The sequence below is a fragment of the Drosophila eugracilis genome, unplaced genomic scaffold, assembly GCF_018153835.1.
Source record: "Drosophila eugracilis isolate 14026-0451.02 unplaced genomic scaffold, ASM1815383v1 contig_423, whole genome shotgun sequence".
NCBI classification, from domain to species: domain Eukaryota; kingdom Metazoa; phylum Arthropoda; class Insecta; order Diptera; family Drosophilidae; genus Drosophila; species Drosophila eugracilis.
Window position 1 is genome coordinate 1,120,202 of NW_024573287.1, and position 21,050 is coordinate 1,141,251.

Here is a 21,050-nt window from a genome sequence, read left to right on the forward strand (position 1 = left end):
TATCTTCCAACGTTGTTCAACTCTTTTTAGTCCATAAATAACAGTTCGTTTACTAATACGCCATCTGACTGTTGCATTATTGTACGTTACTTTAAAAAGGTGGTTTTAACGAATATTTGAGAGTAACAGAATCGTGTCAAAAATTCAATAGTGTATAAATAGTCTTATATTAACAGCGATAATTCGAAGAATAGATAGTAGTTTTGTTATTTTCATTTAATTATGTTTTAGATGAATTTTTCAAATGGTGAATAAGTAAAGACATAAACCATTGCCGATAACATAAATGTTAACTAAATAGTATTTCAACTGGTGTGACCTTCTATATAAATTATACCAACATTAATCAACTGATAAAAATACCCTATCGCAATAACTATTTTCATAATATTTACCGTCGCATCGCATTAAATTCATTTATAAATCACTTGAATAAATCAACAAATTAAAGCAAAAAAAGAAGTTTCAGAAACCACCGAAAGCCGGAGAATGTAAATATGTTAAATTACATCAAGAGGCAAGCCAGTGAGTGTAGAAATTTAAAGATTTTCTCTGCCGTTTTCACCCAACTCCCCGCCCTCTTATCCGCTTGTTTTTCTTCTTCGCCCTTCTGTTGACACCAATATTGTTTTCGTTTACTTAGGCCTCCGTCGCAGCAGCCAAGATGCCACGGATGCCAATTGTGGGCAAACAGCCGATGATGTGGACACCGTCGATGCAGTCATGGCGCACAAACGTCACTCACTACGCTCGACAACCAGTTTCTGTGACGAGGTGTTCCTAGAGGCGGAGGAAGAGTACAGCGTAGGGGGCGTGGGAGCCGGAGGAGGAGCCCCCTCAGATGGTATCAGTCTCTCCAGCAACGATGGTAATTACCTCACCGCGCATTATTTAATTAATCGCACGTTTGTACCTTTGAATCGCATATGAACATGGTGGGAATCCCACTAAAATTGCACAATCGCTAGCTTCTATTTATTTAATTAAAAATAGTCTTATACTTACAGTTTTCCAATTTCTAAAGACAGTTTGAATAAAATAAGTGACAATAATATTAACTAGCACTTAATAATAACTCATATATTTTCTCAGAAATTTTCACTTACAACTCGCGCCTTACCATGAATCTGGCTTCCATTGTCAAAGATCCCAACTGCCTGAGCTTCTTTGTGCAGTATCTGGACACCCGACAAGCGCTCCCTTTGATCAAATTTTACCTGGACATTGAGAACTTTAAGCGAGCGGCGATCACGCAAGAGAAGGAAGAACCGGTGGAGCCTCCTAAAAGGGCTGAACAATCTTCTCCACACAAAGATGAAAAAGATGTACCTGAACTGAAGACGTTGTGTGATCTGTCCATGCGGAAACCCCTAACAGACGACGAAAAGAGCCGCATATATGCGGAGACCAACAAACAGATTAATAGGCAAAAATCTGGGCCGGAATGTGTCACGAGTTCTGAACTTTCCCGTGCCAGCATTAGCGATGCCATTGCCATATACCAAAAGTATCTGATAGTGAATGCCAGTCTTCAAGTGGAACTGCCAATCGTCATCCTTGCGCACATTTCTTTGCTCCTTTGCGGAAGGGATAAATCTGAGTGCGTTAAACCAATCCCAGCCAACTGCTTTGATGAAGCCAGGGAGTTTGTGTTGGATCAATTGGAGAGGGATCATTTGCAGGGATTCCTACAAAGCGGCTACTATTCAACCTACTGCTTAGAGTTGATCGAAGGTGGTTCCATTAATATCTATGATGTGTTGAATAGCGAACTGGCTTTATTTTACTTTACCGAGTACCTGGAACAGCGACAAGAGCGGGAGTGTCTGGAGTTTTGGATCACAGGCATAAATTTTCGCAAGAGTTTTGCCTCTGGAGAAAAGGAGGAGGATCTTAAGGCGGCCCAAAGCGATGCCATGATCATTTACGATAAATACTTCTCCCTGCAATCCGAGTGTCGCCTCTGGATGTCCCAGAAGCTGCGATTACGAGTAGAACAGGCCATCTGTGCTCCAGGTGAACAGTGGCAAGCCTTTGATTTGGCGCTTTTGGTTACGGCCAAGTATCTAGAGCAAAAGTATTTTTCTGATTTTTTAAAGTCACACATCTTTGATAACTATGTGAATGAACTGAAGGTTAAGAGAGGTTTGTACTGAAACATAAACTCATGAGCAAGATTTGTAATAACTTCCGTTTAACTTTCATAGATAACTCCACCCCACACCCAGGTATACAGCAAAAGTTGAGCCTGCGAAGAACTGGCAAAACTTCTAATGCACAGCAGCGTCACCGAAAAACCCTATCCATGTCAGACTACACGCACATTTCTCAACACAACACACTGCTGGCTTCCATGGATCAAACACCATCGAAAACATCGATTAACCAAGAATCTGGCAATCTCAATATCGATGCAAGGCAATTGACGAATCCCCAACTTTTGTGGCAGCGTCCAGTAGGCGCACTTAAATTCGGTTTTGTCAACTCCTTGGGACGCTATGAACGGGACTTTGAGGCTGTAGATGCAGTGGCTCTTAAATCCCAACCATGGTCCTTAAGTGTCAGCGGAAATAAAATCAGAAATGCAATGCGAAAGTTGGTAAATCTGCCAGAGGATAATGTGCAAGAGGAAATTGCCTGGCAAGTGGCTGAGATGATTGTCAAGGATGTTACGAGTGTCACACTCAGTGGCAAGATTCCTCCGCTGACATAATGTGCTTCACCGTTATGGAATTTATTTATCATTTATAAATTATTATTTTTTGCTCAAATCAATAAGAATCTCTTTAAAATGTGCACAAAATGAAATCGCAACCGAAGCTCTCTGACTATCTATCTTATGTACAAATTATGTTGAACAAATCAAATATTTTATCTTAACTTATTTTCGTTAATGCTGTGGGCTTTGAAAGCCTATTATTAACTGAACTATTGCTCGCTCATTTGTTATTTAAAGCAACAAATCCCAAATCTCAAATATAAGGAAGCTAAATCGATATCGAGTCTTTACTTCATTCCGTTTAAATATGATTAATCATTTGTAATATATAATGTATATGAATATTTTTGCATACTGATGATAACTACAAAGGAAAATTTATTGTTATTAATAAAATTTTTCTATAACCATGCTGTTATTTTGTATATTGGGTTATTATTATTATTTCTAAATATTTATCCTATCTTATTTTTTAAATTAATTCGATATTTTCAATTATTAAATAATCACTTTATCTATATCTCATATATTGTTACTCCGTAACTAAGACATTTTGTATTTAAATAAGCTAGATAAAACGCGAAATTGTGAAAGTATCCATTTGAAGATTTCCGCCAAATCAGGAATACAAAAACCCGAAAATGAGTTTTTAACATATCTGACACCTTTAACCAAAAAAGAAACGCGCATTTTGACTTCCTTCTTTAATCTCTCCTTAAATTTATTGCAGTCAAACTCATATATATATATAACTAAGCCACTTCCTCTACGGGGATATCTCCCCGTTTCACTGAACCAACGCAGAATGCGCAACATTGTTTTAGCGGAATAAAGGCAAAAAGGATATTCGCTATAGCAGAGCTCTGTGGAACCCCTTAATGCCAACCCTCTACTAAACGCTCGAGCGATTTTAGCCGGAGCCATCTCCAGCGATGATTCCAGATAATCCATGAGCAACTCCGCCTCCGGAACTTTGGCTTCGGCTCCGGACATTAGCTGGCAGATTAGGGATTGCAGGCATTCGAAAGGATCTCTCGAGAGAATTCGCTTCCAATCGATGGCTGGTGCTGGTCTATGGACCACTTCTCCTGCAGTACCCCTCTTTCCACTTCCTCCACCGGAGTCCTGGGTGTTTCGCACCCAACCAAGATCATGGGTAAAACTTGCATCTCTTCTGCTGCGAAATAAATTCAAAGCCCCGCTTGCTTGTTGGATGGGTGCAATAACCTGTTGAATGGGTTGGACGGCCATTCCGGCTAGTTGGGTTATTCCCCGGATGGGTCGGATCTTAACCCAATCCTGGGCTAAGAGGTGCATCATGTACATTGCGCCCAAGCCGGTGGCAGCTAAGAGAATAATTCTAGGAAAGGTTTCAACAAAAATTCAACATTAATATTCTTTATCATTCCTTTCTTACACTTTTAATTGGTTCAATAATTTGAAATTATATTTTAGTCTTTGTAAAAACTTTTCAATACAGTAACCCCCATCCAAACAAATTTAGTTCGAAGAGATTTCTCTTAACAAACACTTTAAAGCGCATGCTCACCTGAAACCCATCCTTTTGAACTTAACTACTGTCCTGTCACGTCTTTACAGCTCGGTTGCCAGACTTCAAATGTGAGATCTCCGCGAATGGGGCCCCGTGTTAAAGCCCCAATTGGATGCCAAAAATCGATGGCAGCTCCATTTTGATCGCCTGAAACAGCAAAACCCCAAAACCGGAACCAGCGGACTTATCATCATAACAAAGTCCATCCCACCGCTTTCCGGAATGGCGATGGCGATGACATAATAGCCTCATCCAGTCAAGTTGTCCAGGCAGCAACTCCTCCTACTCCAGCTATTCCTCTTTCCCCAACATCTCCATTTGTTTTCCCTTTCATTTGGAGCAAACGGGTTTTTCTATTTGCGTTTTCGCGATTCTCTTAACGCAAAAAGTTTTCCTTGACTTTGGCGGTGATCCAGTGGTTTGGTAGCGTTGTCCATGACCATTAAAAACGTTGGTTAACAGCTATTAACCGCCGAGGAAAATGAAGTTAAACTATCCACTAGGCAGTGGGTCAGACGGGTGAAGATTTGGGTTTTTGAGGCTAAAGGAAAATGGTGTTGTATAATAATGACTCGGGGAATCCCCAGACAAGAGAAAATAAATCTATGTTGTTTGGGGCACCTAATGTAAACCACCATGGCTAGTGGTGTACTGTGATCTTAATATTACAAATATGACTTATCTTGTGTTTTCTTTTACTCATCAATTTCAAATAGCATTTATTTATTCGGTATATTACCTTACGCTCTTTCATCATTTTCTCTTATTTCATAATCTTTCATTATTTTACATTCTACACAACATTATAAACAAATTTCAATTCCTATTCTCATTACATAATCCATTTCATTTTAACATTTAATTCATTCCATTTGCTTCTCAGCAATTTAAAATTCGACTCTAGTTATCGTCACTATGATTTCCTTTTGATTAAGAGCATAGTCCCGTCAAGAGCCCCACACGCCATGTTCCAACTTTCGGCATCTTTCTCAAAACTTCATGACAATATTTATAAGTTCTCTTATTATGCAATGACTTCAAGATATTTCTATCTCCTTTTAGAACTTCACTAACCAAAAATGGTCCTTTAAACTTTGCATCTAATTTAATTTGATGGGGTTCTTCATTTTTCAGTAAAACAAAATCTCCAATTTTATGTCGTTCAACTGCTGATTTATTTTTATCGAACTTTATTTTGTCGTTATTAGCTTGATTGTTCATACCTTCAATTGCCCTATACCTAGCATTCCACCATTTCTGTATCATACGTTGGAGTCAAACCCAAAGGACGAGCCTCCTTGCCGACAATCAACTCTAGGGGACTTGTTTTGGTTGCATTACTAACTGTGCAATTCAAGGCAAGTTGTACCTCACCTAAAGCATCTTGCCAAGATCGGTGACTCGATTCAACCGCTGACAGTAGATTCTTAAGTGTACTCATCACACGTTCAACTTGACCATTTGCACGGCTTCCTCCTGTAAGCTTCTGTAATGTACAAAATTCTGAAAATTTTCCACAATCCAGTCACTTGAGATTTCTGCCAAGTTTACACGCTTTTCAGGGACTAAAGACTTTTTAACTTTGGTGGCTTCCAAACATTTGATTTCTCGATAAAAAATCCACATGCGCCATGCTCTTTCCTTCTCAATATTCGATTTTGAAACCAACAGACTGCAAATACGCGATGTCCGCGATGATTTAAAAAAAATTACAATCAGTATACACTACAAACGAACGACCAACTAAATAATGACGGAACTGTTTAACGGATTCTGCCACTGCCAAGGTTTCTAATTCGTATGAATGGTATCTAGACTCTGTAGGCGAAGTAGTTTTACTAAAATACTCTACTACAGGAGTACTACCGTTGATTCGATGCATTAACATTGCATCATAACCGTAAGAGCTTGCATCTGTGTGTTACTCTATTGGATGTTGTGGATCAAAATAACAAGTACAACCTCATTTACAAGGATAGCAATACAATTTTTCTAATATCTTCCAACTTGTTATTCCAATTAAACACACTTTTACTGGAAGTTAAGGAATATATCGCTTTCATAATCTGTGAGAACCGAGACACAAATTTTCGAAAATAAGACGCCAAACCTATAAACTGTTTGCGTTGGTGGCAAGAATTTTTCGCGGATTAGGCTGTTTATAATTCAGAAACGTAGCTGCCGGCGTTTCCTTAGTCTCAAAACGCTGGATAAATAGTTCTTTAAACTGCTCCCAATTAATGCCGGGATAGCAGATCTGTGCAAGCCAAGCTGAAGCCCTGTATGGAACTACTCAACGTCATGATAAGTGGGCTGCCATCAATCTGCTGTTCGTCCATTGCACACCATTGAGTCGCATCAGCTCTAGTTACAACTGGGTTAAATTTTGGTAAAACCACTTGATTTTGTGGACGCACAGAATCATTTGCGATTTCCACAATAGTACGCCACTGATCTTCAGAAAAGGCAGGAGTTGGTAGTGATCCCACTTCTGATGTTAGATTAGGGCTAAGATTTTCCATACAAATCCTAACACGGCCACATTTTAATATCAAGTAAAGTCCAGAATTGAGCGTGCTGGCGACAAGATAGATAGCTAGATACCAAACCGGGAGAACGGAAGAATTAATTCGACGCGGAAAAGATAGATTTAGAAAGAAAGAGAGAGGAGAGAAGTAGAAAGTTTGCGCTGCCACAGATGTAAATAGGCTTGCGTACTGCCCACCCTACCTTTGGCCACAGTCCGATAAAGCAATGCTTTAGTGACCCCTTTGAACACCCTACAACCGTGGAGTCATCAGCTCAGTTCAAACAGAAGATATTTCAATTCATTATAAGATTTAATTCAGAATAAAACTAACAAAAAAATTTGGCTATGACTAATGAAGTGTTTTGCATTATTCCTAAATGTTTGCTTGCATAAAAAAAAATATCCTAATTATATGAGAGGGAAACTTATATGTAAAATTTATAAAAATAAAAATTACTATGTAAATGTTCCAAGAAATATGGGTATATATATAATATAATAAAATTTGGTAAAAGTAAATATCAATATGAAGGTGATAATAAATTTTAAATGAGGGTATTAAAAATATGATAAAAATTTAAAATTCATAAGGATAGAGTATCCGTTAGTCACCACTTTAATTTAATTAAATTAAATCATTTAAATGAAATTCGTGCTCTTGTTAGTTTTGTTCGTGTGGATGAATGAATTACATTTTTTAAATTCAAAAATTCAGTGCGACTCGAGAAAATTTTCTCAGTGCATGTGTAAAAGGTAAATAAATCACTCACTGTAAGTCCATCGGCGAAAGATCGATCTCTGCTTTGGGTTGCTGTAAATGAGTTAGTGGGTTTTTGGTACACCATAGAATTTTAAAACGAACTAATTTCCGCACGAGAATTAAAATAAACGATTTAAAATAAACTGATGATCATTTTTAAATTAATAATCTTCATATTCTTCGAATTCGTTTCTCTTCACTTTACTAAAAGCCTGTAATTAATTTAAATTTAAACTAAAAATTAAAACTATTGAATAATAAAAAAATAAAATTAAAACATGTTAATAACGCTCGTGATTTGGGGGATGAAATGGTGGTGAGAAAATAAAAGTGATCGCCATGAGGTTGGGGCTGGTCTGCTGGGCTAGCGGTTTTTGATAATTCCCCTTTGCTCGATATTCCATAGCTGATGGGGGTCAACGCCCTTTCGCTCAACGGGTCTTGGGCAGCGTTGGGTCTCCGAAAATTCCCTTATACCATCCCTAACCTCCGTTTTCCGGCCACCAATGATTTATGAGGATGAAAATGATGATGATGATGATGATCTAGGATCACGGATTAACCGGATGGGGTTTAGCCGCTTCTAATCTGGGAGCCTCCACCAGGAGGGCTCCCGGGGTGCTTTGATGTGGACCGCAAAGAATCTTTAAGAACGGCCACAATAAGTACCCTGGAAGTATTAAACAAATATTTTTTTTATATTCACCTGACAAATTATAATACGACTGCGACGAGGTCGCGCTTTTATAAAGCCGCGACGAACCAAAAAAAAACCCACGAACATAGGCTTAGGCTGCCCTTTTCACTGGCGCAAATGTGGTATTTGGGATAAAAATAAAACCACTTTGCACTTGCGGGATCTTGCGCTGGTGAAAATTTTAAACTCGCGGAGAGTGATATTAGCTTGCGTCGGCACTTCGTGAGGGTTTCGACAGAAAAGACCGAGAATGGATCAAGCTACATTCTATTTAGGTTACCGAAAATACAAAACAGCTGATATTGCAGCTTTCCTAAGCCTCCCTGCTGCAGCTGATTCTGCGTCTTAGCCATTGGGAAACTCCCGAAGTAAAAGCTTCCCTTTAGCAGTCGATTACCAAAAAACAAAATATAAAGCCTATATAATAATTTTAGTTCTTTATTTATTTTATTGGGAAATGACTCTTCAGCCGCCGCTACACAGTACTCTTTTCAACAGACACCCGACACACTCATAGCAAATGAAGCGAGTCTCTGAGACACCCATGTTTTTGGGAAAAGTGAGTCGGGTGTCTTGAAATGAGTCGGGTGTCTTGAAATGATTCGAGTGTCTTTAAAAGAGTCGGGTGTTTCGGGTGTCTTCGACTGATCTGAGTGTTTCGGGTGTCTTCAGCTGTATTGCATGAGCAGGTCATTGAGGGTTGACCGAATAATTTTACATGAAAGGAAGGAAGGAAATCCCAATAATGGCCCCTTAAAAAAGGCCAAATATTTTATGATTTTCCATGTCAGGCCATCTACCTGCTATTCGCAGTGCAATTGACTTATGATCTGTATTTTTATACGCATCTGCAAAAAACGGGAATACATTTGCAGGTAGATTGTTTGATGTCTACACGGAAAATCCTAAAATACTGATGCAATGAACGTTTTATTTTGGTTTTTTTAAGACTTTGTCATTGAACACTTGTAATGATTATATACTCTTATTTTTTCATATTAGTTACTGAAGACGGCAATAATTTGTATTATTAGAAATATACTTTTCTAAGATTAAATTATTGGGATTTCCTTCATTCCCTTCATGTAAAATTATTCGCTCAACCCTCAATGACCTGCTCATGCAATACAGCTGAAGACACCCGAAACACTCAGATCAGTCGAAGACACCCGAAACACCCGACTCATTTAAAGACACTCGAATCATTTCAAGACACCCGACTCATTTCAAGACACCCGACTCACTTTTCCCAAAAACATGGGTGTCTCAGAGACTCGCTTCATTTGCTATGAGTGTGTCGGGTGTCTGTGCATTAGGATCATGTGTATAGAATTGAGCGGGTGTCAAAAACGCAAACACCCAAAACGCACAAAGCGATCTGTGCACTCCGGGTGTGTGCTCTTTTCTTGCTGTTCATGAGTGCGACACACACTCGAAATGTATAAGTGTGATTCGGGTGCCGAAAAAAGACACCCTTGACGTTCTCTGGTGGGGACTAAGGGGTTGATAGGAGGCGTGGCAAGTTGATTTGCTTAAAAAGAAATTCACTTTCCTCGACGGTTTTACTTTTTCAAATTTTTGTGTGCGAATGTTTGCCGTTTCTGGATTTTCTTTTGGTTGGACTTGTGGCGAGTCTTTCTCTGCACGGCAAATATTTTATGTTATATAATGTTGATTATTCGGTTGACTTTTTTAAAGATGATATATTTAATAATAATACAAAATATCAAAACAATTATTCCCAAGCAAAAGAAGAAGCTTCAAAAAAATATCTAATAAAAAGTCCTTAATGGCTTGACAAAAACTAAACTTTTCTTTCTATGTAGCGAAGGCGAAGAAGGTCACGGTGTGTTGTAGATCATGAGGAGGTGGTCAAAGTCAAGTCGCAGGCTTAGACTAGGCCTGGGACTCTAAGAGACCCACAAAGTCCACAATTGAATGCATTGGCAATGAGCGCAAAAATACTTTTAATGAAAGTTGGCACTTTGCTTTTTGGGTTTTCTCGGCTTGTTTGGGATTTTCGGTTTCTCTTTACTTTTTTGTCCATTTTGGTTTGTTTAGTTTTCCAGCATTTTGATTTGTGGCAGGCAGCCATGGAAAATGGTCTTGTGGTTGGTTGTCGAGGAGCATTTGCACAGGAGCTTTCGGTTTAGCTTTTAGCCGAGGTGTTTGAGCCAACTAATTGGATGTGGACAATGGATGGTTTATTGTCTGTGTTGCTACTGGGGATCCTTAATTGGTGGGCAGACATCAAAGCGGATCTATTCGGGGGCTGCAAAGTAAATCAAGTCAACTAAATCACAACCTGAGCAAGGAGAAATGATTTAATAAGGTTTCACCCACTTTCACTATCGATGAGGTTGACATTTTACGATGGTTATAAAAAAGTGGTTAAAAGAAAAAGGATTTCGAAGGTTATTAAGATGTTTTGATATTAATTACACTTCATGAAATAAACAAGTGATTTTATAGTCAAATTAACACGCAATTTTAATAATTTTTGGTTGTGATAAATGTTCATTGAAAGGTGTTAATATGTTAAGGATACTAATGCATGTTCTTGTGAAGACCCCAGTAAAAGTATCTAAGAAGTCACCGTTTAAAAAGAGTTCGTGTTGTGTTTATTTCTTCTCTTCCTTCTTGTCCTTTTCCTTGCCCTTGTCCTTATCCTTGTCCTTATCCTTGCCTTTGTCCTTGCCTTTGTCCTTGGACTGCTCCTCCTGTGCTTCTGCCGGTGGCGGCTCCTCCTTCTGTTCCTCCTCCTCCAACGGCGGAAGGCCCAAGTGCATCCTCGACCATCGAGGCATGTTGAATAGGCACCAGAAGGGAATGATCATCATGATAACCATGGTTCCGCCTCCCATGATAAAGCGCTGAGCACCGCTCATCGGAAACCGTGGTGGACCTGCCATGGGTATATAGCTGCGACACAAAGTCGATCGGAACTTTGGCGTCCCCATTTGGTTTAAGTGCTTCCGCACCAAAGAGAAACTCATGTTGGTTTCTGCGAATGATAAGTTTTAACTTTATATTGGTTTCAAATATACATTTAATAATTCAATTTACCAAAAAAATGTAAACGCCTGTGTGGATCAAAAGAAAATGATAAAATGCGAAGAAATATTTTTATGACAGTTCATCACCGAAATACGGAAGACGGAAAGCCTGCTGAAAGCTGAAAGAAAAACTCAGCAGGAAAAAATCGAGACTCGGTTCAAAAACAAAGGTTAAATAGGCATTAAAAATGCTAATGAAAGATATGAGCCCCGAGGCCCGATTCAATTCGAAACCGCAGACAGTGGCACTTGAGGAGAGATGTGAATATAATAAAATGTGCGATGAACTGCAAATGCCTGTGGATTAATGCGAAAATCTCCGATGTTTTGGATTAATTGAAGTTGAAACAACACAACAGGGCAAGCCGCTGGTGTTGTGTTTATCAATTTATTGCAACGATAAACGGAATAGTTGAATGATATTTATTAATGCCTTCATTTTGGTAGGCTGAAAGATTGAAGTTATATGTAGTTTTACATATGTCTAATTGCAGACGATTTCCAAATATCCAAAACTAATTCTTGAATTGTATTTTATTTTAATTTTATTGTTATAGAAACCTTTTTTTTGAGCTCTTAAATTCAAAATTTTAAACCGCGCGAATCCAAGTAGGGTTGTCTACTCTTACAAATCAGGGATTTTAGCTAAGACATACACCAAAGTGCCGGCTACTGCCTTAGCAAGCTCTTAAAAGCTGATTGGTACAAAACTATTCATTTAGTTCAAGGAATGCCCACCTGAAAATTTTAAGAACAGTGTCGCTTTTCTTCTTTGCAAGAGGAAATTAAATTTGAAAACAAATAATTACTTTTATCAGAGAAAACTACCGTCAAAAATGCTTAAAGAATGTTAAAATTAATTTTTAAGGAATGGATATGCTACAAAAATGCAGAATGATTATCAATGTATTTTAATGCAATTAAAAAATGCATTCCCAAGGCCTTTAATCATAACATTTTGAAAGCTTTGAAAAAGAGAAAAAAATATCTCTCTCTATATGTTAAAAAAAATATTTTTGTAAAATACCTAAACGACACAAATCTTCAATTAACCCTTTGCTGCCCGGATCCGATTTATTTGATATCCTTTTCGTATTGCGCTCGCGGCCTTTTAGTCCCGTTCTTTGGGGTTCCCATTCGCTCCTCCTTTGTCGGAGTTTTATTTTTTGTGTTTTTTTTTGGCTGTTGCTTTGGCAATATTTTTCAAGTTTCTTTTAACATACTTTTCGTCGCTTAAGCTACGACAAATATTTTGATAGATGAGCTTAAGCACTCACCGAAGCCGTCGTTGATATTTGAAACTGGGACCTGTCCCGCTTTGAGTTTGCTTACAAGTGGCCGTTTCGCCTTTTTCCGCCAACGACAGTATACCACCCCCTCCCACCTACCATCCCACTCCCGCAGGTTTGCCAAATTTCGCCCCCATTACACACCCACGTTTCCCCGCATGTCCTGCGCCAGATCTTCTTTACGGTGTTGTGTTTGCTCTTTGTGCGGCAGATGAAGTTTCGAGTGCAAGTTTTTAAGCGAGTTTTGTGCGAGAGTTTCGCTTTAAAGATTAAAGCGGAAATGCAAGGTGTTCGTGGGAAAGTTCTTTCTCAGGGAAATTTCCTGTTTGGGCGTGCGATTCCAGGGAAATAGGATTAATGAAGCTTTCATCGAGTATGGAGGAAGGAAAAGGAGTTTCTTGTAAACATGGGAAAGTTTATTTGGAAGTACTTTATGGGAAGATTCAAAAAGATATTAACATTCATACAGTGAGGGTTAAAATAAAGGTTATTCCATTCATTGAAAACTATCAAAATTTCCAGCTCAATCTGAAGATTTAAAAATAATCATTTTCCCTATGTCCTGCTGCTCTCTGGCTCTCATAAACTTGGAGAACTAGAGAAAAGTGGAACAAAAACTACACCAATAACAAAGAAATCTGGAACAGAGGGAAAGTATAAAGCGAGATAAGTTTTCAAGCCGGAAAATTACACAACTTACCCGGGAGCGGGCGGGTGTAAAAAGGGGGGTAGGGGAGGAATCTAAGGCCAGGGATCAAGCAGCAAAACAGGGCCTATGAATATTTACGATTAGACGCAGGACTCGCATTCAGACAACATTGTGAAGGACTCATGCATATGTATGTATTATATGCATACAGATGTGTGTGTGTGTGTACGGGCGGAAGTGGAAGTGAAAATGGCACACGCAGTGTCCTCCAACTAAGTCTCCCTTTTCAGCCACTTGGATCGCTGCCAGCTTGTGTCCCCGTGCATGGGAATGTGTGTGTGTATGAGGGTTAGTGTGCCAGTGTTGGTGTGTGATGAGCAGAGGACAGTCCTGAGTCCTGCTGACACTTGAGTGGAGACAGACAACCACTTGACTGCTGACTCGCCCCGAACAGCCAGGACAACAACAGGACGAGGCGCTACCGGAAATAGGAAGAAGGAGTAGGATTGGGGTAAGATGCACACCTGCGGTCGAGTCCCTATTACTGGTTTATTAATTATAGTTAATATCACAAAATTTCACGATATTTTGGCTAATTTTGTGTTTGGTTTATTTTTTACTTTTATTATTTATTTAGCTTATCACGTTTTATATAGATGTAGTTACATATTTAAGCAAAAGTCTCTCCTATTCTGTTGACTGCCACCGTTTATGGAGTTAGTCACGGCATATCCTTGTGCCGAGGACATTAATGTGCGTAACTTGGACAATTACCACAATGAAAATGACTAAGAAAGAAGTTCGTCGAGTGGTTTGGGCAGCGAAAGATAGTAGTTTTAGGGACAGCAGAATTTAGTGCACAAATATTTGCAATAAGCGGAGGCTAGAGAGAAGAAAAGGATATAGCTGGCCAGGCCAGGCCAGGCCAGGCCAGGCCAGGCTGCAACAGCAGCAGATGAAGATCCCAACAATAAAAATCCAAATGAAAGCCAATGGTAAATATGATGGAGGACCCAATGAATGGCAGACTCGATACACGAGAGCTCACATCCACTCTTGATGCCTGTAATTACATGGGGATTTAAGTGGTTCGGGATTGTAGTTGTTATTTTCGTTTTGGTGGTAACAATGCAAGGAGTCCTCGCTGGGAAAACACAGTGAAAGGAAAAGAGCGAAAATAAAGTGAACTAGACTCGCATCAAATGTGATTTGAGGCGATGAAGTGAAAGTACATATCGGTCTTAATTGAAAGTAGAAGCCCAGCGTTTGGCAGCGGCTCAGGCTTAGCTTGGCTTTTTTTGTGGGGATTATGTTCTTTAAACCATTTTTTTTTATGTTGCACATGAAATGGTGGAAAAGCCTGGCTTATAGTAATAGGTTCTGTAGAGGGAAAAAATTGTGTGGCCACAGGTTTTGAAGATTCGCTATTTTATGTTTGTAAACCTTCACCTTTGTTTCTTTAACTTTCTATAATTCCACTTCGTGGACCAAACTCTGCAGATACACTTCGAAAAGATCTGATAACAAGTGCACAACAGGACTCTCCCACCTCAGGGCTATTTGTTGTTCGTGTTGCCCAAACTATTTGCTCATTTCACATTCAGTATTTTTTGCTACTTTGGCCCACTCATTTGGCAATTGTCTTTTACATGGAAATGTGGCCCGGGATTTCATGCACCAACGCCCAAAATGTGTTAGCCTAAAGGCAGGCAACACTTTATATTTTTTTTTACTGTTGTGCTGTTGGTCGGAATTGGGTTGGTGTTCTCAACCAACGCCCGGGGGTATGCAACAGCTTGTGTTAATCACTTGCCCAAAAGACCTTAATGAGCACAACTACAACACAAAAAGCAAAAGCTGGATATAATAAAGGCGTCCAGTTTTCCGACTATAATATACCCAATTTCATGAAGAGCTTATCAGGCGCACTGCATAAATCACTTGTGGTTTTTAAGCTCCCAAATGGGCGTCGAAAAGTATGCTGTGAGTTTACCATATAATGCAATTACTGCACTTTTAAGAGATTACAAATCTCTAGAGATATCCTTGTCTTATTTTTCTATATGATTTCTTTGGGTTAAAAGAACAAATTTAGAATCTGTTTTAGAAAAGTCTTTGTAAATTGTAAATATTATGAATAAACTATTAACTAGATGAAACCAGTTAATATTACTAATAAGTTATATCAAAAGTAGCTTACTTTATCATCAAATTTCATTCATTCGAGTACACTCTTCAACTACCTGGTATAAAAGAAGGCGAACTACCCAACATTATCATTAAAAAAATCAATTTGCAATTATGTGTACCGAAAGTGTGAGAGCTTTATAAAAAAAGTGACAAAAATTATATCACGTTGGGTGAAATGTATAAATTTTACAGCGTAAGTGAAAAATGTGTTAAGTGCATTAATATTAAATTTTATTTTCCCATGACCGTCTGCGGAAAAATGCGGGCCGTGTGTGGGTCCGCACACATCCCGAGCCTACATATAATACACGTTCATATATTTGTATGTATATATGGATAGGCAGGCCTTAACACGAGGATTCTGCTCTTTTTCATTATGTGAGCCCAAGCAGCACCAACAACAATCACTGCGACAGAAGCAACAACAACAAGAAGAACAACTGTTAAGGCCCGGGATTAATGCGAAAAGATTTACATGCGAAATCAGTAGAGGCACAGCAATGTGAGTCACTGTGAGTAAACAAAAGGGAATTTATCAAGGAATATTGAGAATTATTAGCACAAGCAATAAGGTATCCATTTTTGGTACATCTATTAATGTAAATTTAATTTTAAAACATGTTTTAAGTATTTAGTTTTTAAAGTAGCAAACTTCATGAATACTTTTCCTATTATACTTTCTTTGATCCCATATTTATTATTTTAGAAGCTTAATCACTTTGCCCCATTCACGAGGGTACTAGTACTAGGTACTTTCCATTAAAGAAATGTCAAAAAAAAGACATAAAAACAGCCAGCAATGTCGCAACATGCTACCAACATGGCGTCAATCTGTGCCATGGCCCATTCGGTATGGCCCAGTCACACATTTTATTTCCGTTTTTCTATTTTTGCATTTCTTTTTCCCGAAACGCTTTTCGCATTTCTTATCAGAGAGAAACGACTGACATTTGGGATTTGGGAAGTCCAAACATGTGTCGCCATTCAGGGGGATTATTAAAATGGTCAGTCTTATTAGTTAAAGGGTGTGACTAATTAAATGACAACTGTTTACCACACTAGTACAGAATTTGTATTAATTTCAAGAACTCATTCAGATAAAACTAGTCACTAGAAAGAAACTATCAGGGAAATGGTAAAATAATATTTTAAAGTGACTGAACTCACCCAAGATGGGAATGCAGAAGTCGATTTAACTGGCAATATCATTTAATTGCATCGACTGCATGGGAAATTTTCCGGTTGAATTTGCACCACCTTGCGGTTATCAACACCTCCACAAAATCCCAGCAACTAACCAGAAAAAGGCACGTCAGAGGAAAAATCAACCTTTCCTGTCAATGGATGGCTTGCTGTTGTTATGTTTTCCCTCTCGGTCCGCTTGACTTGATTTATGTGGCTTTAATGAAGTGCATGAACCGTTGAAGGGCTTGCGGGTGGTACTGAGATTGGGTTTGGGTTTGGGGCGGCTGGGCAGTGGTTTATGCCAACCGCAGAGGGCAGGGTCTCCAAGGGACTCCGCACAAAGGACAGCCAACAAAGTTAAAGTTATAAGCCAAAAGCGCGTTGCAGTTTTTTTTTTCCACTTTCTGCCTCTATACTATTTTGAGATTCTGACATGGCTAACCCCTCAATGGACTAGGAAACTCGCAGCTGACCACCAAATGACTGCAACTAACTGCTGTTGAACTTAACCTCAAACCTAATAAATAGCTTAATTAGTCTGGAGTATGTGTGTATGTGTGTGTGTCTGTGAGTGAGTCCTGTGTTTTCACCTTCGACCCTGGAGCAGCAAAAGGATCCCTGTGCCAGCTGACCCACAGCCCCATTACATATTTAAACGGTTGCCAGTTAGTACAGAGGTCCTGCAGATCCTGTCCTTTTGCAATGTCTAGCATTGGAAAAATGTTCGCCGGGAAGTAAAGGTCTGGAATTACTCGTAAATGCATTTGAATTGCTTATGGCTATTCCATTGGGCACCTTATTAACGAAAACTTACCTCTTAGCGCCTGCCTCCAACCATAAAAATAAAACTTATTTAAAAATTGAAAAATACGAATTTTAAATCCGATTATATTTCAAAAGCTTTGCGCAAATTACAAACATTTTTATTCAGAATTTCAAAAGATATTAATTCCCTTTTCAATGAAAATAATATTATTTTTTTTAAATCAGGTTTAAATCAATGATTTAACAAAGGGCATTTTATCCATAAATTCCATTCCAATAAACTCTGATTTAATGTCCTTGGTTTTCGACTTTTTTGAATTGTCGAAAATCCTTCAGAGAAATGAAAAGTGGAAAAGGCGGCCAAACACAAAAAACCAATTTATAAAAAAGGGTAAATACATGCGAACAAACCAGTACAAAATTTCGCGAGCTGCTGACTTAATTATATATATTTTCCACTTATTTTTTTTCGGACCAGAGGAAATCGGAGAGTGTGGGTGTGGAAATGGATTGGATAAGCGAAGGCCGCGGCTCACGTGCTCAAATGTTGCACAAATTGTTGTTCTTTTTTTAAGCCCTGCCACCGACGCTATTATTGTTTCTGCAGCACCGTTGTCCACTTTATAATTATAGACGTCAGTCAGGCATTTAACCAGCGTTCGGTGTGTTTGTTGTTACTCTTGTTGTTAGTGAACTCAGCAGCGGGAGCGAAATGGTTGCCGGTCTCGTCGGTTTCAATTTGTGTGGGACTCACGTAGTGGCAACAAGAGTGCACATAAACGCAGTTACAGTCGAACTTCTGCAACATGAATTTTTAATTTTGTATTTTAGATTTAAAATCCAAAATCCTAATGAAATTAGAATGGTTTAATAAAATAAAAAACTTCAAATAGTTGGAGCGAGCAAAATATAGTGTTGCATACTTTTCGGCATTTTTAAGTGGCGTCCATACGAAAGCGATTTCTCTACTTCCCTAAAACACAATTTGTTTACGTTTCTAATTTTGAAACCATTTTATAAGTAAATAATCCCCATATTTCTCCTATTTCAATCTAGTTAATATGTAACTATTGCTTTGCTTCTAGTTCTAGGTGTTGATTTATATTATATTTTTAGTTTAGTCCTTTCAAATGTAGCTGGACTGTACCCAAATACTCTTAAACATGAAAACAAAACAGTTATTGCCACCATGTCTGCCCGTGGTTGTTGTTGCTGGACACGCGAAATAATTGCTTCATACATAATTATCGCGAGCGTCGCCCCATTCGGACCATTTATTTTGCCGCTTCGGGTTTGGGGTTTTGCAGATGTTTGTTGGTGTTGGTGTTGGTGTTACTGCTTGGCATGTGTTTCAGTGTGTATGAGAACGCGTGTGTGCCCAGCAATTTTGTGGTCTGGCGCCTATTTTTCGTTCGCCGCACAAAAGTATGCAACACATTTTACTATTTAGCTATGGCACATTGTTGGTTTTGCGTTGGAAAAAGGGAGAGAGAGAGAGTTAGAGTTAGAGCTAGATGAACGGAAACGGAAACTGGGGTGCGACAGGGATAGGTGCTAAAACAAATTTGGCAAATTAAAATGTATAAAGTAACAAGGATGTTTGAGTTAAGTGATATGTGTGCGATAATTCATATAAAGTGAACATTAAAAGCAAAGCTTATTCAAATGCAAATTTAATTGCATTTCACATTACGGATGAAAAGCGCAGGTATTGTATGCACATTTCCACATGAAATAACTATCCCTATTTCACCTTTTTCACATCAATAAGAAAGATAAACTGCACTAAATATTTCTCTCCCTCATAAACATAAACCCATAGAAATTCAATCAGTTAGTTGGGATTAAACGTATGAATTTATATTAATTTGTTCAAAAATACCAATAAATAAATATCTATATGCAAAATATCTAAATATTTTGTAGCTTTGTTATAAAATTTTTAGTTAAAATGACTACCAAGTTAATTTTAAAAAGTGTATATCAATTCCGTGAAGTTTGATACCAGATTGATCTCAATTTATTTCATAGCTTAAAAAGTTTAAATGCATTTCTCAGGATTGTGGCTGAGTTGGCTCTTCGGCAATAAAAGTGGACAGCGTTTTTAATTAATAAAAGCAATCTGAACATGCCTGGAAAGAAAAGATCTGATCCAGCCACTCTTGACGGCCAGATGCCAGATATTTACATAATCGTTTGTCTGTTGGCTTATACCCATCTTTCACTTGGACCCACTCTTTCACTTTGTGTCTGCCAATCAACTTGGGAGGCAGTGGAAAAGCGGGGTCCTGATAGGGAACTAAAGTACAACTGCTCGAAGGCAGCAGAAGTTGCGAATTCCCTTACCTTGGCTTTTCCTTTTCCAAGACTTTGGATGTGGATGTGGAAAAAAAAGAAATGGATAAATGCAAGGAGAAAGGAAACCAAAGGGGCGGTTGGTGGGTTGCTGGTAATGCAGGCAGGAAGAGCGGGCTTATCGACTTCAAAATCGAATCAAATCAAATCAATTTGCAAGCGCCGTTCGTAATGGAGAAATATGCCAAGTTCCAACTTGGCAAAAACAAACTCGGCAAAATAGATGCAGCCCGGCTTTTGTGTGCGTCCCATTCCTCGTTCCTCGTTCCCTTTCTGTTTCTATCTCTATCTCTATCTCTATCTATCCTACCTAGTGCACTCATAAATCTCAATTTTCACCGGCAAATGGCTGGCAAAACTTTTCAGCTGCTTTCCTTTCCAACTGTTTTCCTTTTACCTTACGGTTTTCCCCTTCCCCCACTGCTTTTTTATTTTTAGCATTTTTTTTAAAGAGTTTTCTTTTAAGGCAAGGCAAAAGTGCAGGGCGAATATTTAAACACTCCTCTCTTTTTTTTCTCCAGATTTTCCAGCTGCACAGCAATTACAAGAGGAATGCGAGGGGTGCCGGCTTGGCGTTGGTTGGGGCAGCCAAAACGCTCGCCTATTTTATCTTTATTTCGACCTAGTCTACTTTATCGTCGCACACCGCACTGCAAATATCTTTTGTTTTATTTTGTGGCAAGCGTTGCCATTTCCGCCATAAAACCGAATCCCTTTGCAACCCCCACTCCTCCGAAAAACCCCCAACCCGGGGACCATAAAAAATTAACAAAAACAAGGAGGGCAGACAAGAGAAATATTCTAAACGCCACACAAAAAAAAAAAAAAAAAAAACTGGAAAAAAGGGTAACATAAAGCTCTCTTGCCCACAAAAATCGTAAAAAATTAAAAGTATCTCGCAGATACTCTCGTCCGGCAACAACAGTTGCACATGACCAAAGCAGGGAGCAGGAACAGGGAGGAGGAGCAGCAGAGGATCAGGGAGAAACACGCCAGAGCAGAGGCCGCTTTCACTTCTCGGCACAGTCTGTGCCATAAATATTGCTCTATGGTTTCGGTCATGCAACTAATTACATTTGCATAACTGTGTGCGGCGTCCTTTTTTATTCTTGTCCCCTATAACCCCTTCCATCCGCCAACCACCCCTTGGCTACCCCACAAATGCAAAGCATAAAAGTCAAAATACCAAAATAAAATACCAGCTTCGGTTAGACAGATGGCAAAGCGAGAGTTAAGTTAATGAAAACGAATCGAATTAAATAAATAAAATGCAATGTGAAGTTAACAGTTGGCAGGAAAGTAA

At 38.8% G+C, this 21,050-nt stretch overlaps 3 protein-coding genes across 3 annotated transcripts; 1 reads left to right on the forward strand and 2 right to left on the reverse strand.

Moving 5' to 3' along the window:
* The first annotated feature begins 362 nt into the window (after window positions 1-362).
* On the forward strand, window positions 363-2,996 carry LOC108103566 (A-kinase anchor protein 10, mitochondrial). The gene is made up of 4 exons (XM_017209128.2): window positions 363-525; window positions 644-868; window positions 1,093-2,145; window positions 2,208-2,996. The coding sequence occupies exons 1-4, from the start codon at window positions 498-500 to the stop codon at window positions 2,711-2,713; spliced, it is 1,812 nt and encodes a 603-aa protein (XP_017064617.1). The 5' UTR covers window positions 363-497; the 3' UTR covers window positions 2,714-2,996.
* Window positions 2,997-3,471: 475 nt separating this feature from the next.
* On the reverse strand, window positions 3,472-4,323 carry LOC108106702. The gene is given in 3 exon segments (XM_017214322.2): window positions 3,472-3,499; window positions 3,501-4,079; window positions 4,269-4,323. Coding segments are annotated over 3 exon segments (618 nt in total). The 5' UTR covers window positions 4,280-4,323.
* A 6,556-nt stretch (window positions 4,324-10,879) lies between these two features.
* LOC121530234 lies at window positions 10,880-11,254 on the reverse strand. The gene has a single exon (XM_041818967.1). It carries the CDS (start codon window positions 11,252-11,254, stop codon window positions 10,880-10,882), a length of 375 nt encoding a protein of 124 aa, XP_041674901.1.
* Between the last annotated feature and the right edge of the window lie 9,796 nt (window positions 11,255-21,050).

Bases quoted from the DNA above. Each gene is read 5' to 3' on its own strand.
- LOC108103566 (XM_017209128.2), top strand. From the start codon at position 498: ATGTTAAATTACATCAAGAGGCAAGCCA. The intron at 869-1,092 runs GTAATTACCTCA...ATATTTTCTCAG, and splicing joins CAGTCTCTCCAGCAACGATG to AAATTTTCACTTACAACTCG. The intron at 2,146-2,207 runs GTTTGTACTGAA...TAACTTTCATAG, and splicing joins TGAACTGAAGGTTAAGAGAG to ATAACTCCACCCCACACCCA.
- LOC121530234 (XM_041818967.1), bottom strand. From the start codon at position 11,254: ATGAGTTTCTCTTTGGTGCGGAAGCACTTAAACCAAATGGGGACGCCA.